Source organism: Lycorma delicatula, chromosome 6, assembly GCF_047948215.1.
Source record: "Lycorma delicatula isolate Av1 chromosome 6, ASM4794821v1, whole genome shotgun sequence".
Taxonomy (NCBI): Eukaryota; Metazoa; Arthropoda; class Insecta; order Hemiptera; family Fulgoridae; genus Lycorma; species Lycorma delicatula.
The window spans coordinates 6,648,522-6,666,638 of record NC_134460.1 but is presented as its reverse complement, the minus strand read 5'-3'; the positions used below and the strand labels follow the sequence as shown (position 1 = coordinate 6,666,638).

The 18,117-nt window shown below is 32.3% G+C and overlaps 1 protein-coding gene across 1 annotated transcript; it reads right to left on the bottom strand.

Annotated features, from left to right (window-relative positions):
- Nucleotides 1-842: 842 nt before the first annotated feature.
- LOC142326548 (uncharacterized) lies at nt 843-12,592 on the bottom strand. Its single transcript, XM_075369127.1, has 5 exons — nt 12,553-12,592; nt 11,953-12,053; nt 8,442-8,511; nt 4,302-4,402; nt 843-1,416 (listed from the first exon to the last, which is right to left on the bottom strand). The coding sequence occupies exons 1-5, from the start codon at nt 12,590-12,592 to the stop codon at nt 1,321-1,323; spliced, it is 408 nt and encodes a 135-aa protein (XP_075225242.1). The 3' UTR covers nt 843-1,320.
- Between the last annotated feature and the right edge of the window lie 5,525 nt (nt 12,593-18,117).

Below are 18,117 nucleotides of genomic sequence, written 5' to 3'. Positions count from 1 at the left end.
TAAAAAATAAATGTCATTAATCTGTAAAAAGTAGATGAGTTACGTTTCTAACATCAATCCTACTAAACAAACCTGGTGTACTAAGATCATATTAGCAAATCATTAATTAATTTGTTTAAAAAATAAAACTGCTATGATAAAACTATTTTAAAGTTCAATTATAGTTAAATAAAACTGCATATTCTTGTACAAGATGAGGGATTTTAATTACTTGTTACATTTAAGTGACTTGCCAAATGTCTTCAAACTAGTGGATACTTAGTTTATTATAGAAGCGAGTAATTTTTTGTTCACAATTAATTCTAAATTTGTTAAAAAAAAAATTATAGTATGTGGACAGGATCAAGTGATCTTGTCAATTTGATATCCATATAAGTAAACAGCAACTTCATGCTATTTTGTATAAACTGTTGCTCCAGCAAATAAAGGTAAAGATCTCTTACCAAGGATCCAGTTCAAAAGTATAACAATCGAATGTGGGATAATGCTGTAGTTTTATTAATAAATTTGTTTCACACAAAAAATTAGGAGGTGCTGCTGGTATTGTAAATAAGTAATATTTTTTTTTATATGACATTTTTAATTATGGCGAGTTAAGGCAATAAATTTAATTTTTATGAACAATATAAATTTAGGCTATAATATTAAATAGTAATATATATAATGTGTATTTCACCATTAATATATTACTGTATTTTTTTTCTTACATAGTGCTCCTAGTGGACATCTGAATAAGCATTATTTATCTCCATAAATAAAAATCATTAAAAAATAATATTACAAACATAAACAGTGACATTATATTAATATATAAAAAATGATAACACAAGTTCTATTTTCAATAAAATGTATATTTACAAATTTTAATTTTGTTTTTATAAAACTGTATGGTACTTAAAAATACAGAACATTTTTTGTTTAATAATTAATCGCATATTTACATTTATGATTTCATCAGAGAAATGCAAACAAAATAAAAGAGTGAACACAGTTTCAATATTTAGCAGCTAAATTTGGTTTTCTATTGCTTTGTCTACAAAATAAGTATACTGTTGTTTTGCTATTTTACATTCTATTTACGTATATAACATACTGTTTTAAAAAGTATACATTTTCAACAATTAGTAGGTTATTAACTATTATTAAAATTTGGATTAATATATTAACTACTGGGATAATTCTGTACTCTCAGTACACAATAGCTATAAAAATAAATTAAAAAATTTTTTTTTATTTCTGTTATCACCGGATTCACAAATATGGTAATTCAGTTTTTTCACAACAGATTGAAGCTGTAGATCAAGATCACAGTAAGAACAGTTAAGAGTTCTGATGAACCTTAGGAATTTCAAGATCGTTATTTTGGTGTAAATGTAGATCAGGTGGTAATTCTAGGGAAACTGCCATGCTGGTTCTCTGAAACAGTAGTCAACCTGAAAAAAGCTTTGAAACATGGTTTTAATATTTTTTATTCACTAAACATAAGAAAACTAGTTAATTTCTCATTCAGGAAGTAAAGATGTGAAGCTAAAAGAGGTAAAATATATTATTTATTTCACGGTAGGCTGATTTGCTATGTATGACATTGTTCATGTGATGAGTATGGTTTACTAGGCCTGTTTTCACAACATTGTGCAGGTAGTGGTTTTTTAAAATAGCTGTATCAAATGTAAATCCTATTAAGAATGTACTAGAGCATTTGACAGATGAAAAGGGAATGAATGGTATCATGAAGGTACACTGTACTAACCATTTGAATGACCTGCTATTCTTACTGTTCTATGTGAAAATGGTTGCATTTGTTAGCTCTTGGATAGGAGATCACCTTAATGAAGTTGCCTTCAGTATAAAACTATACTATTAAACTACTCATAGTTGTGCTAAAAAAAAAAAAACATTTTATATATTAAATCTGTTTGTATGACATGAAAGATTTCATTTTTAGAATCCTTCAAAGACAGAGTTGTTTTGTCTGAATAACTTCAAAATTGATGCAAGAAATCATTTAACTTAACTTTATCCAGTTGGTAGGTGTATTTATAGGCAAGGTGGAAATAGGAGTTTTGATAAGAGTCATTTAAGACAATGTCATCTGCGACCTTAAAGAATATACTAGTCTTTTAAACTGAGATATTTTCAGTTCTTAGATGCATTGTGAAAATAAATTTTGAACCGGTGGCAGTAATTTAAAGCTTTTAACCTAGAATAGATCAGTTTTTATTAGTCTCAGACTGTTAAAAGATATTGCTGGATTTCTCATCCCTCAATAAGATCTATGTTAATGTGTAGACATTCAGGACCAAGAGGGCTGACTTTCTGGCATGGTAAAAAACAATTTACATTTAGTGTGTAGGTGTGCTGATAATTTAATCGTTTGCATTTCTTTCCTATGGCTTATTGGGTTCTCATAGTTAGTATTTAGAAAAATTAAATTAGCTTTAAATCCTACTGCCTGGAAAATTTTGTCCTTTATCATTCCCCAGAAATGAAAATCCAATAAGAATGGGAACATTTCAACTGGAAAATGTAAATTACACATTGAAGAATACTGAATTTTTACTGATTTTAGTTTGCAAATGATGATTAAATTTCAATATTTGTTAATGCACAGTTACGTAAATTATACAGGTTTTTTTTTTCATCATATACATTAATAATGACATTTTCAATTAGTTTTCAGAAACAAGATGTTTCTATTTTCTTGACATGGTTGTACCTTCGATTTTTATTTAGCATTAATAATGAATTTGCTCTTTCTTCAATTAATGCAGTAACATCACCTAATTTAAAATTAACATTTTTTTCACAACATACTCTTAACTGCCAAAATTTTTTTTTTAATCTGATTTACTTTCAGAGAATGAAGAGGTAATTTCAATACTCTGTGACCCTTCTTGGCTAAAACAGTAACGATTTTAGATAATGTAGCCCGTGGCTTTGTAGTTTTATTAAACTGTACAGTTCTGGTTTCAACATTGTGCTTGTAAATGACTTTTTTTTGCATAAGTCAATTGATCATGTTTGCTTTTTATGTTTGTATTCGGAGCACAGTTCAATTGCACCAATTTTCTCATTGTGAGGTGGGCACTTGAATATCTCATGAGAATTCTTTGCCATCCAATACCTGGTGTTCTGCGAATTAACATGGCCGGATATATGAAACCATGTCTCTTCTGACATAAAGTATGACATCAGGTCTGTCTGCTCAACAACAATGTTTTCGAGAAGCCAGTTGCAATAATCAAGTCATTTTGGTTTGTCTGTCTCCAGTTGTAATGCGGTATGGTTTCAATTTTAATTCATGAAGAATTTTATGACAAGATGTGTATTTAACACCAAATTGTTGGGATAACTTGCGTAGCGATTTTTTTTGGACTGGCAGTAATTCTCATTTCAATATCAGCAACAGCCTGTGGAGTCCTAACAGAAGGTTGCCTATTTTGTTTTGTATTTGAAACCGAACCTGTTGTATGCCATTTTTTAACTAAATTGTGTTTGCTACTCTTCGTTGGAATACAGGCATTCGGAAATTTTCCTAAGAATACTTGAAGTGAATCTTCAAATGATCCAGAACGAATATAATAGGGCATTTTACACAAACACAACTACACTGCAACAAAACATATACTGCACTGACACGTAACCAACTGAAAAACAGCAGCAACAATCAATAGTAACATATACATCCACGTCGCGCTAGTTGTGTGAGAGTCTTTCATAAATAGTGTTGGGTAGCGGTTTCATCATGGGTTCGATTTTATGTTGCTCACTCTGTGTAATATAACTTAATATAATAAATATATTATAATTATATATATGTATATATTATTATATAATTATTAAATTATATAAATTACTATTTATTAATTTATATAATTTGTTTAAATTTATTAAAATTTATATTTTATTTATCCAGATAAGAATATACAATAATTTGTTGATGACTGATAACGTTTACAGTTTTAGTTTCCTTTTATGTTATCATGAACATAATGATAATATTTTATTTGTATGTTTTTCATTGTGTATTGTGTGAAGTTTTTCAAAACGTTTCAGCAGGGAGACTACAAATGAGTAAATCCACTATTAGATATAATAAATTGAATGTTTTAAGCCATTAATGTTGTATGCTGGTAGTTTCTTGACAGTGTAGAAATTAGTTATATTTATGGATGCAAAATGTTATGTGGAATGTGTACATTATTAATTTTTTCATTATATTTTTGTGATCATTATATAAGTATTGTTTTCAAGTGCTAGATATACCTCTGACAATGTATAATTTTAATTTGTTATCTTACCCTTTCCATTTTTGTGATTCGTTTTGAATTGTAGCAGAATTCAAATATTGCAACAATGACTGCTATAGCTAAACCACAAAGAAGTACAACAAAAACTCCTCCTGCAAAGAAAATAAGGTTGTACAGTTAATATAGTAAATCCAATAATTATTAGTTAAATACTAAGCAATATAATTACTAGGTTAATTACTAGGTATGTAATAAAGTTGAGTTGGGATGGGTTACTGGAAATGTTGAGCTTCACAGAATTGTGGCTGTTTTTATTAAAAACTGATATCAATATCATGATTATTTAATAAAGCAATCAAAATAAAAAAAAACAAAACCATAATACATATGATGATACATTTTAGTAGGCTTTTGCAATTTAAATTAAAATCAAAGAATAAACTAATCATGAGACACGTCTGGAATCAAAATTAAAATTATAAAATTTGTGCAATTTAAAAAAATTCAAAAGAAAAATAACAGAGAAAAAATTTATTTTTCCTTGCCAAGGTATTTTTGAGACAGCCCTGGATGTAAGTCATTGCCTTTTTTTGAGCTGTTGGCTGATCATATATGGTATCTACAATCTCATCATTGCACAAAATTTAGTACCCTGGGTTATTGTCATCACTAATGATCCATTCATCAACATTCTCGAAATCACAGTCTGTATTGCCCGATATGAAATCTCTTGTGTAAAATTCCTTACGTTATAAAATCTTCACGATGCATTACATCAGTATTGTTGGCATTGTTTTATTTAAAATTTCATTCCACATTCTTTGCTAATATCACCCTTCTGTCAGAGTTCCATGCATAGGCCACATAAAACAGCAATCTTTTAGATTAATGTCTTTGATTATCTTAATTATGCCACGTACATCTTCATTATCAGCCAAAAGAGTTCTTTTCATGTCCTCTGAAACCAGGGTGAACCCAACTGTACATAACCCTACCTTCTCCAGTATGCGAACGCTGTGCTGGAGTCTTCTGTTGAATCGCTGGTCCTTTGGGAACAAAATTTCAGTTTTAGTTAATAATATTTCAGTACTTGTTGTTCCTCTTGAAAAAACTAACAAACTGGGAGTTTGAAAAGACTTCGACCAACCTTTTCAGCTGAAGAGGTATCGAACGATAAAGAAACAAGTAATGTAACAGAGAGTGCTAAATTATTTAATGTATGGTTTCTTTTAGTAAAGTGTAACAAGGAAGTTAAATCCTTTTCTAAGGTTTCTCTCTTTGTAATAAGTAAGTGCATAATAACAGCTCTGGCTTCGAAATTTATTAAAAAACTTAGTAATGGTGCCCAGGTAAGTAATGATAACAAGAGTCGGAAACTGCTAGCCCTTAGGTGCATGGGGAAGGACAAAGTGATAGTGGAGCCCAATAATAATACACTAAATTCCAGCAGGAGAGTGTATCTTTCTAAGAGTGATCTTTTACCATGAGTTGGCTGGTATTGAATTATCTGAAATATCAGAAGATCTATCATCGCAGTCAGTCACTTCTGTGCAGAGTGTGCACTTCTGTGCAGGCTTTATTAAAAATTTGTACCGAGCAGAAAGTGTCCTTTTGTGTAGCTTGTCGGGAATATAGAAAATCCCTCAACATGAGGAATCCTATACAACGCACTGTTAAGTTTTGTCCAGGCTCTTTCTAATAATGTGCAAAAGGAGAATGCATGTCCATCATGGAAAGAACCGACCAAATTGGTCTAGGCTTTGTCAGACCAGATAAAATTCCTTACGTCTGCTTTTTCGTCACTGAATTCTTTTTAGGCAAGAAAAAGGAGGATATTTTTGGTGGAAAGACTGATAGTGAGCAGTTTATTGAAAATCACTCAATCAGTACATCACCAAATAAAATTCCTGCTGTACCAAATATGCAGCAAACTATCAAAATTCCTATGAAGGGATGTATTAAAAAAAAAAAATTGTTGCCTGGTATGGTATCTCTGCCCTACAAGGTTTCCAGGTCCCCACCACATCTCGAGGTCTCTTCACAGATATGGTGACAAATGAAGTGCCTGAAGAAGCAAATTACTTCCTAAAGGTTATAAACACCAAAAAGAAAAACTGGATCGTATTTGATAATCTACATGCAGGGTTTATATTTTTTTTTTACTAAAGGAAGAAAATTCTGTGGTACATTGTCTGCAGGAAATTCACCTCCTTCCCCATAATGAAGTGTCTTCTCGCAGCTAGGTCTATAAGAGATGCGGCTAAGTGTAGGTAGAGGACATGAAGGTGTGGCTGTTTTCCTGAAGGAGGTTGATTAGCCGCACAGATTCCCCTGGCTATAAACATCCCTGCAGCTCAGTGAAAGTATTGGCATCATTTAAAATGAATATCTGCAACTTATACTTTTCCCCAAATTCCAGTATCAGTGAAGACGATCTTTCCAATCTGCTTTCCCAAATACCTTTGTCCTGCCTAATAATTGGTGATTTCAACACCTTTACTATTCATCATTATGTTCTTCTTTAGGTACTATAGTTGATTGAATGACGCATAACTTTTATCTCTGCATATTGAACAATGGGTCATACACACTTATGTCATCTTCATCTGGTACATTTTCATTTGTTGATCTGCCTTTGTGTTCAACATCCCTACTTTCATGTCTTATCCACTACATGTCCTAAAACTTTAGAAGCAGTTATAGACCAGTTTTTACCTCAGTTGTTAATTGTGATTTGCCTCAGAGTCAGCCAAGCAGATGGATAGTTGGGAAAGATTGGATGCAAGAATTCCTTTGGGCAATACAACAGGAGTCGTATAGTGTGATCCACCAACTTGTCGCATATATGGCATTTATATTTGTATTGTCATGGCATTTATAGACATAGAAAAGTCATTTGATAATGTAGACTGGAATAAAATGTTCTGCATTTTAAAAAAATTTAGTGTTGAGAGCATAAGAAAGAAACCGTAATAAAAAAGGGAGTCTGAAAAAAGATGTTCCCTATCCCCGTTACTTTTATCTTTACATAGAACTAGCAGTTAATGATGTTAAAGAAAAAGTCTGATCCGGAGTAACAGTACAAGGTTAAGTGATAAAGATACTACGATTTGCTGATGACATAGTAATTATATCTGAGAGTAAAAAAGATTTAGAAGAAGCAATGAATAGCATGGATTAAGTCCTACACAAGAACTACCGCATGAAAATAAACAAGAACAAAATGAAAGTAATGAAATGTAGTAGAAATAATGTTGATGGACCACTGAATATAAAAATAGGGCAAGAAAAAGATTATGAAGATAGAAGAATTTTGTTACTTGGGAAGTAGAATTACTATAGGTGGAGCGATATAAAATGCCGAATAGCACTGGTGAAAAAAGCTTCAGTCAAAAATATATTCTGCTTACATCAAAAATTAATTTAAACATCAGGAAAACATTTTTGAAAGTATATGTTTGGAGTGTAGCTTTATATTGAAGTGAAACTTGGACGATCAGAGTACCTGAGAAGAAAAGATTAAAAGATTTTGAAATGCGGTGTAATAGGAGAATGTTAGAAATCAGATGATTGGATAAAGTGACAAATGAAGAGGTGTTGCGGCAAATTGAAGAAAGAATCATTTGAAAAATATAGTTAAAAGAAGAGACAGGCTTATAGGCCACATCTTAAGGCATCCTGGCATAGTTGCTTTTATATTGGAGGGACAAGTAGAAGGGAAAAAATTGTGCAGGCAGGCAATGCTTTGAATATGTAAAACAAATTGTTAGGGACGTAGGATGTAGGGGATTTACCAATATTAAATGACGGGCACTAGATAGGGAATCTTGGCAAGCTGCTTCAAACCAGTCAAATGACTGAAGACAAAAAAAATTTATATTTTTAATATTGTGTCATTGTGATTTTATTTCGCCTTTAACATATGACATAGGCACTTCACATTATGCTGTACTGTATAAAAAATATTTTTGTTTTGATATTGAGCATTTTAATTGCTGATTTTATTTCTTTTATAACTCTGTAATTTAATTTTTAAGTTTGGTATTTTTAACTAATTGTTCATTCTTGTAATATAGTGTCCAGGTGTTGATAAAGACATTTAGTTGTCTGTCCAGGAAAAGATTAAATAGAAATAATCATATCAATCTGAAAAAATTTGCTAGAAAAAAAAAAAATTTTTCTTGCGGTCACCTCTATGATCTTTTTGACTAATCCAATCAGTATAAGATTTAATCGATATGCTGATAAGATTTATTGTATGCTGGTAGTTTCTTGACAGTGTAGAAATTAGTTATATTTATGGATGCAAAATGTTATGTGGAATGTGTACATTATTAATTTTTTCATTATATTTTTGTGATCATTATATAAGTATTGTTTTCAAGTGCTAGATATACCTCTGACAATGTATAATTTTAATTTGTTATCTTACCCTTTCCATTTTTGTATAAGATTTTTGTATAAGATATATTGCTACATTATTTAATGTATGGTTTCTTTTAGTAAAGTGTAACAAGGAAGTTAAATCCTTTTCTAAGGTTTCTCTCTTTGTAATAAGTAAGTGCATAATAACAGCTCTGGCTTCGAAATTTATTAAAAAACTTAGTAATGGTGCCCAGGTAAGTAATGATAACAAGAGTCGGAAACTGCTAGCCCTTAGGTGCATGGGGAAGGACAAAGTGATAGTGGAGCCCAATAATAATACACTAAATTCCAGCAGGAGAGTGTATCTTTCTAAGAGTGATCTTTTACCATGAGTTGGCTGGTATTGAATTATCTGAAATATCAGAAGATCTATCATCGCAGTCAGTCACTTCTGTGCAGAGTGTGCACTTCTGTGCAGGCTTTATTAAAAATTTGTACCGAGCAGAAAGTGTCCTTTTGTGTAGCTTGTCGGGAATATAGAAAATCCCTCAACATGAGGAATCCTATACAACGCACTGTTAAGTTTTGTCCAGGCTCTTTCTAATAATGTGCAAAAGGAGAATGCATGTCCATCATGGAAAGAACCGACCAAATTGGTCTAGGCTTTGTCAGACCAGATAAAATTCCTTACGTCTGCTTTTTCGTCACTGAATTCTTTTTAGGCAAGAAAAAGGAGGATATTTTTGGTGGAAAGACTGATAGTGAGCAGTTTATTGAAAATCACTCAATCAGTACATCACCAAATAAAATTCCTGCTGTACCAAATATGCAGCAAACTATCAAAATTCCTATGAAGGGATGTATTAAAAAAAAAAAATTGTTGCCTGGTATGGTATCTCTGCCCTACAAGGTTTCCAGGTCCCCACCACATCTCGAGGTCTCTTCACAGATATGGTGACAAATGAAGTGCCTGAAGAAGCAAATTACTTCCTAAAGGTTATAAACACCAAAAAGAAAAACTGGATCGTATTTGATAATCTACATGCAGGGTTTATATTTTTTTTTTACTAAAGGAAGAAAATTCTGTGGTACATTGTCTGCAGGAAATTCACCTCCTTCCCCATAATGAAGTGTCTTCTCGCAGCTAGGTCTATAAGAGATGCGGCTAAGTGTAGGTAGAGGACATGAAGGTGTGGCTGTTTTCCTGAAGGAGGTTGATTAGCCGCACAGATTCCCCTGGCTATAAACATCCCTGCAGCTCAGTGAAAGTATTGGCATCATTTAAAATGAATATCTGCAACTTATACTTTTCCCCAAATTCCAGTATCAGTGAAGACGATCTTTCCAATCTGCTTTCCCAAATACCTTTGTCCTGCCTAATAATTGGTGATTTCAACACCTTTACTATTCATCATTATGTTCTTCTTTAGGTACTATAGTTGATTGAATGACGCATAACTTTTATCTCTGCATATTGAACAATGGGTCATACACACTTATGTCATCTTCATCTGGTACATTTTCATTTGTTGATCTGCCTTTGTGTTCAACATCCCTACTTTCATGTCTTATCCACTACATGTCCTAAAACTTTAGAAGCAGTTATAGACCAGTTTTTACCTCAGTTGTTAATTGTGATTTGCCTCAGAGTCAGCCAAGCAGATGGATAGTTGGGAAAGATTGGATGCAAGAATTCCTTTGGGCAATACAACAGGAGTCGTATAGTGTGATCCACCAACTTGTCGCATATATGGCATTTATATTTGTATTGTCATGGCATTTATAGACATAGAAAAGTCATTTGATAATGTAGACTGGAATAAAATGTTCTGCATTTTAAAAAAATTTAGTGTTGAGAGCATAAGAAAGAAACCGTAATAAAAAAGGGAGTCTGAAAAAAGATGTTCCCTATCCCCGTTACTTTTATCTTTACATAGAACTAGCAGTTAATGATGTTAAAGAAAAAGTCTGATCCGGAGTAACAGTACAAGGTTAAGTGATAAAGATACTACGATTTGCTGATGACATAGTAATTATATCTGAGAGTAAAAAAGATTTAGAAGAAGCAATGAATAGCATGGATTAAGTCCTACACAAGAACTACCGCATGAAAATAAACAAGAACAAAATGAAAGTAATGAAATGTAGTAGAAATAATGTTGATGGACCACTGAATATAAAAATAGGGCAAGAAAAAGATTATGAAGATAGAAGAATTTTGTTACTTGGGAAGTAGAATTACTATAGGTGGAGCGATATAAAATGCCGAATAGCACTGGTGAAAAAAGCTTCAGTCAAAAATATATTCTGCTTACATCAAAAATTAATTTAAACATCAGGAAAACATTTTTGAAAGTATATGTTTGGAGTGTAGCTTTATATTGAAGTGAAACTTGGACGATCAGAGTACCTGAGAAGAAAAGATTAAAAGATTTTGAAATGCGGTGTAATAGGAGAATGTTAGAAATCAGATGATTGGATAAAGTGACAAATGAAGAGGTGTTGCGGCAAATTGAAGAAAGAATCATTTGAAAAATATAGTTAAAAGAAGAGACAGGCTTATAGGCCACATCTTAAGGCATCCTGGCATAGTTGCTTTTATATTGGAGGGACAAGTAGAAGGGAAAAAATTGTGCAGGCAGGCAATGCTTTGAATATGTAAAACAAATTGTTAGGGACGTAGGATGTAGGGGATTTACCAATATTAAATGACGGGCACTAGATAGGGAATCTTGGCAAGCTGCTTCAAACCAGTCAAATGACTGAAGACAAAAAAAATTTATATTTTTAATATTGTGTCATTGTGATTTTATTTCGCCTTTAACATATGACATAGGCACTTCACATTATGCTGTACTGTATAAAAAATATTTTTGTTTTGATATTGAGCATTTTAATTGCTGATTTTATTTCTTTTATAACTCTGTAATTTAATTTTTAAGTTTGGTATTTTTAACTAATTGTTCATTCTTGTAATATAGTGTCCAGGTGTTGATAAAGACATTTAGTTGTCTGTCCAGGAAAAGATTAAATAGAAATAATCATATCAATCTGAAAAAATTTGCTAGAAAAAAAAAAAATTTTTCTTGCGGTCACCTCTATGATCTTTTTGACTAATCCAATCAGTATAAGATTTAATCGATATGCTGATAAGATTTATTGTATGCTGGTAGTTTCTTGACAGTGTAGAAATTAGTTATATTTATGGATGCAAAATGTTATGTGGAATGTGTACATTATTAATTTTTTCATTATATTTTTGTGATCATTATATAAGTATTGTTTTCAAGTGCTAGATATACCTCTGACAATGTATAATTTTAATTTGTTATCTTACCCTTTCCATTTTTGTGATTCGTTTTGAATTGTAGCAGAATTCAAATATTGCAACAATGACTGCTATAGCTAAACCACAAAGAAGTACAACAAAAACTCCTCCTGCAAAGAAAATAAGGTTGTACAGTTAATATAGTAAATCCAATAATTATTAGTTAAATACTAAGCAATATAATTACTAGGTTAATTACTAGGTATGTAATAAAGTTGAGTTGGGATGGGTTACTGGAAATGTTGAGCTTCACAGAATTGTGGCTGTTTTTATTAAAAACTGATATCAATATCATGATTATTTAATAAAGCAATCAAAATAAAAAAAAACAAAACCATAATACATATGATGATACATTTTAGTAGGCTTTTGCAATTTAAATTAAAATCAAAGAATAAACTAATCATGAGACACGTCTGGAATCAAAATTAAAATTATAAAATTTGTGCAATTTAAAAAAATTCAAAAGAAAAATAACAGAGAAAAAATTTATTTTTCCTTGCCAAGGTATTTTTGAGACAGCCCTGGATGTAAGTCATTGCCTTTTTTTGAGCTGTTGGCTGATCATATATGGTATCTACAATCTCATCATTGCACAAAATTTAGTACCCTGGGTTATTGTCATCACTAATGATCCATTCATCAACATTCTCGAAATCACAGTCTGTATTGCCCGATATGAAATCTCTTGTGTAAAATTCCTTACGTTATAAAATCTTCACGATGCATTACATCAGTATTGTTGGCATTGTTTTATTTAAAATTTCATTCCACATTCTTTGCTAATATCACCCTTCTGTCAGAGTTCCATGCATAGGCCACATAAAACAGCAATCTTTTAGATTAATGTCTTTGATTATCTTAATTATGCCACGTACATCTTCATTATCAGCCAAAAGAGTTCTTTTCATGTCCTCTGAAACCAGGGTGAACCCAACTGTACATAACCCTACCTTCTCCAGTATGCGAACGCTGTGCTGGAGTCTTCTGTTGAATCGCTGGTCCTTTGGGAACAAAATTTCAGTTTTAGTTAATAATATTTCAGTACTTGTTGTTCCTCTTGAAAAAACTAACAAACTGGGAGTTTGAAAAGACTTCGACCAACCTTTTCAGCTGAAGAGGTATCGAACGATAAAGAAACAAGTAATGTAACAGAGAGTGCTAAATTATTTAATGTATGGTTTCTTTTAGTAAAGTGTAACAAGGAAGTTAAATCCTTTTCTAAGGTTTCTCTCTTTGTAATAAGTAAGTGCATAATAACAGCTCTGGCTTCGAAATTTATTAAAAAACTTAGTAATGGTGCCCAGGTAAGTAATGATAACAAGAGTCGGAAACTGCTAGCCCTTAGGTGCATGGGGAAGGACAAAGTGATAGTGGAGCCCAATAATAATACACTAAATTCCAGCAGGAGAGTGTATCTTTCTAAGAGTGATCTTTTACCATGAGTTGGCTGGTATTGAATTATCTGAAATATCAGAAGATCTATCATCGCAGTCAGTCACTTCTGTGCAGAGTGTGCACTTCTGTGCAGGCTTTATTAAAAATTTGTACCGAGCAGAAAGTGTCCTTTTGTGTAGCTTGTCGGGAATATAGAAAATCCCTCAACATGAGGAATCCTATACAACGCACTGTTAAGTTTTGTCCAGGCTCTTTCTAATAATGTGCAAAAGGAGAATGCATGTCCATCATGGAAAGAACCGACCAAATTGGTCTAGGCTTTGTCAGACCAGATAAAATTCCTTACGTCTGCTTTTTCGTCACTGAATTCTTTTTAGGCAAGAAAAAGGAGGATATTTTTGGTGGAAAGACTGATAGTGAGCAGTTTATTGAAAATCACTCAATCAGTACATCACCAAATAAAATTCCTGCTGTACCAAATATGCAGCAAACTATCAAAATTCCTATGAAGGGATGTATTAAAAAAAAAAAATTGTTGCCTGGTATGGTATCTCTGCCCTACAAGGTTTCCAGGTCCCCACCACATCTCGAGGTCTCTTCACAGATATGGTGACAAATGAAGTGCCTGAAGAAGCAAATTACTTCCTAAAGGTTATAAACACCAAAAAGAAAAACTGGATCGTATTTGATAATCTACATGCAGGGTTTATATTTTTTTTTTACTAAAGGAAGAAAATTCTGTGGTACATTGTCTGCAGGAAATTCACCTCCTTCCCCATAATGAAGTGTCTTCTCGCAGCTAGGTCTATAAGAGATGCGGCTAAGTGTAGGTAGAGGACATGAAGGTGTGGCTGTTTTCCTGAAGGAGGTTGATTAGCCGCACAGATTCCCCTGGCTATAAACATCCCTGCAGCTCAGTGAAAGTATTGGCATCATTTAAAATGAATATCTGCAACTTATACTTTTCCCCAAATTCCAGTATCAGTGAAGACGATCTTTCCAATCTGCTTTCCCAAATACCTTTGTCCTGCCTAATAATTGGTGATTTCAACACCTTTACTATTCATCATTATGTTCTTCTTTAGGTACTATAGTTGATTGAATGACGCATAACTTTTATCTCTGCATATTGAACAATGGGTCATACACACTTATGTCATCTTCATCTGGTACATTTTCATTTGTTGATCTGCCTTTGTGTTCAACATCCCTACTTTCATGTCTTATCCACTACATGTCCTAAAACTTTAGAAGCAGTTATAGACCAGTTTTTACCTCAGTTGTTAATTGTGATTTGCCTCAGAGTCAGCCAAGCAGATGGATAGTTGGGAAAGATTGGATGCAAGAATTCCTTTGGGCAATACAACAGGAGTCGTATAGTGTGATCCACCAACTTGTCGCATATATGGCATTTATATTTGTATTGTCATGGCATTTATAGACATAGAAAAGTCATTTGATAATGTAGACTGGAATAAAATGTTCTGCATTTTAAAAAAATTTAGTGTTGAGAGCATAAGAAAGAAACCGTAATAAAAAAGGGAGTCTGAAAAAAGATGTTCCCTATCCCCGTTACTTTTATCTTTACATAGAACTAGCAGTTAATGATGTTAAAGAAAAAGTCTGATCCGGAGTAACAGTACAAGGTTAAGTGATAAAGATACTACGATTTGCTGATGACATAGTAATTATATCTGAGAGTAAAAAAGATTTAGAAGAAGCAATGAATAGCATGGATTAAGTCCTACACAAGAACTACCGCATGAAAATAAACAAGAACAAAATGAAAGTAATGAAATGTAGTAGAAATAATGTTGATGGACCACTGAATATAAAAATAGGGCAAGAAAAAGATTATGAAGATAGAAGAATTTTGTTACTTGGGAAGTAGAATTACTATAGGTGGAGCGATATAAAATGCCGAATAGCACTGGTGAAAAAAGCTTCAGTCAAAAATATATTCTGCTTACATCAAAAATTAATTTAAACATCAGGAAAACATTTTTGAAAGTATATGTTTGGAGTGTAGCTTTATATTGAAGTGAAACTTGGACGATCAGAGTACCTGAGAAGAAAAGATTAAAAGATTTTGAAATGCGGTGTAATAGGAGAATGTTAGAAATCAGATGATTGGATAAAGTGACAAATGAAGAGGTGTTGCGGCAAATTGAAGAAAGAATCATTTGAAAAATATAGTTAAAAGAAGAGACAGGCTTATAGGCCACATCTTAAGGCATCCTGGCATAGTTGCTTTTATATTGGAGGGACAAGTAGAAGGGAAAAAATTGTGCAGGCAGGCAATGCTTTGAATATGTAAAACAAATTGTTAGGGACGTAGGATGTAGGGGATTTACCAATATTAAATGACGGGCACTAGATAGGGAATCTTGGCAAGCTGCTTCAAACCAGTCAAATGACTGAAGACAAAAAAAATTTATATTTTTAATATTGTGTCATTGTGATTTTATTTCGCCTTTAACATATGACATAGGCACTTCACATTATGCTGTACTGTATAAAAAATATTTTTGTTTTGATATTGAGCATTTTAATTGCTGATTTTATTTCTTTTATAACTCTGTAATTTAATTTTTAAGTTTGGTATTTTTAACTAATTGTTCATTCTTGTAATATAGTGTCCAGGTGTTGATAAAGACATTTAGTTGTCTGTCCAGGAAAAGATTAAATAGAAATAATCATATCAATCTGAAAAAATTTGCTAGAAAAAAAAAAAATTTTTCTTGCGGTCACCTCTATGATCTTTTTGACTAATCCAATCAGTATAAGATTTAATCGATATGCTGATAAGATTTATTGTATGCTGGTAGTTTCTTGACAGTGTAGAAATTAGTTATATTTATGGATGCAAAATGTTATGTGGAATGTGTACATTATTAATTTTTTCATTATATTTTTGTGATCATTATATAAGTATTGTTTTCAAGTGCTAGATATACCTCTGACAATGTATAATTTTAATTTGTTATCTTACCCTTTCCATTTTTGTGATTCGTTTTGAATTGTAGCAGAATTCAAATATTGCAACAATGACTGCTATAGCTAAACCACAAAGAAGTACAACAAAAACTCCTCCTGCAAAGAAAATAAGGTTGTACAGTTAATATAGTAAATCCAATAATTATTAGTTAAATACTAAGCAATATAATTACTAGGTTAATTACTAGGTATGTAATAAAGTTGAGTTGGGATGGGTTACTGGAAATGTTGAGCTTCACAGAATTGTGGCTGTTTTTATTAAAAACTGATATCAATATCATGATTATTTAATAAAGCAATCAAAATAAAAAAAAACAAAACCATAATACATATGATGATACATTTTAGTAGGCTTTTGCAATTTAAATTAAAATCAAAGAATAAACTAATCATGAGACACGTCTGGAATCAAAATTAAAATTATAAAATTTGTGCAATTTAAAAAAATTCAAAAGAAAAATAACAGAGAAAAAATTTATTTTTCCTTGCCAAGGTATTTTTGAGACAGCCCTGGATGTAAGTCATTGCCTTTTTTTGAGCTGTTGGCTGATCATATATGGTATCTACAATCTCATCATTGCACAAAATTTAGTACCCTGGGTTATTGTCATCACTAATGATCCATTCATCAACATTCTCGAAATCACAGTCTGTATTGCCCGATATGAAATCTCTTGTGTAAAATTCCTTACGTTATAAAATCTTCACGATGCATTACATCAGTATTGTTGGCATTGTTTTATTTAAAATTTCATTCCACATTCTTTGCTAATATCACCCTTCTGTCAGAGTTCCATGCATAGGCCACATAAAACAGCAATCTTTTAGATTAATGTCTTTGATTATCTTAATTATGCCACGTACATCTTCATTATCAGCCAAAAGAGTTCTTTTCATGTCCTCTGAAACCAGGGTGAACCCAACTGTACATAACCCTACCTTCTCCAGTATGCGAACGCTGTGCTGGAGTCTTCTGTTGAATCGCTGGTCCTTTGGGAACAAAATTTCAGTTTTAGTTAATAATATTTCAGTACTTGTTGTTCCTCTTGAAAAAACTAACAAACTGGGAGTTTGAAAAGACTTCGACCAACCTTTTCAGCTGAAGAGGTATCGAACGATAAAGAAACAAGTAATGTAACAGAGAGTGCTAAATTATTTAATGTATGGTTTCTTTTAGTAAAGTGTAACAAGGAAGTTAAATCCTTTTCTAAGGTTTCTCTCTTTGTAATAAGTAAGTGCATAATAACAGCTCTGGCTTCGAAATTTATTAAAAAACTTAGTAATGGTGCCCAGGTAAGTAATGATAACAAGAGTCGGAAACTGCTAGCCCTTAGGTGCATGGGGAAGGACAAAGTGATAGTGGAGCCCAATAATAATACACTAAATTCCAGCAGGAGAGTGTATCTTTCTAAGAGTGATCTTTTACCATGAGTTGGCTGGTATTGAATTATCTGAAATATCAGAAGATCTATCATCGCAGTCAGTCACTTCTGTGCAGAGTGTGCACTTCTGTGCAGGCTTTATTAAAAATTTGTACCGAGCAGAAAGTGTCCTTTTGTGTAGCTTGTCGGGAATATAGAAAATCCCTCAACATGAGGAATCCTATACAACGCACTGTTAAGTTTTGTCCAGGCTCTTTCTAATAATGTGCAAAAGGAGAATGCATGTCCATCATGGAAAGAACCGACCAAATTGGTCTAGGCTTTGTCAGACCAGATAAAATTCCTTACGTCTGCTTTTTCGTCACTGAATTCTTTTTAGGCAAGAAAAAGGAGGATA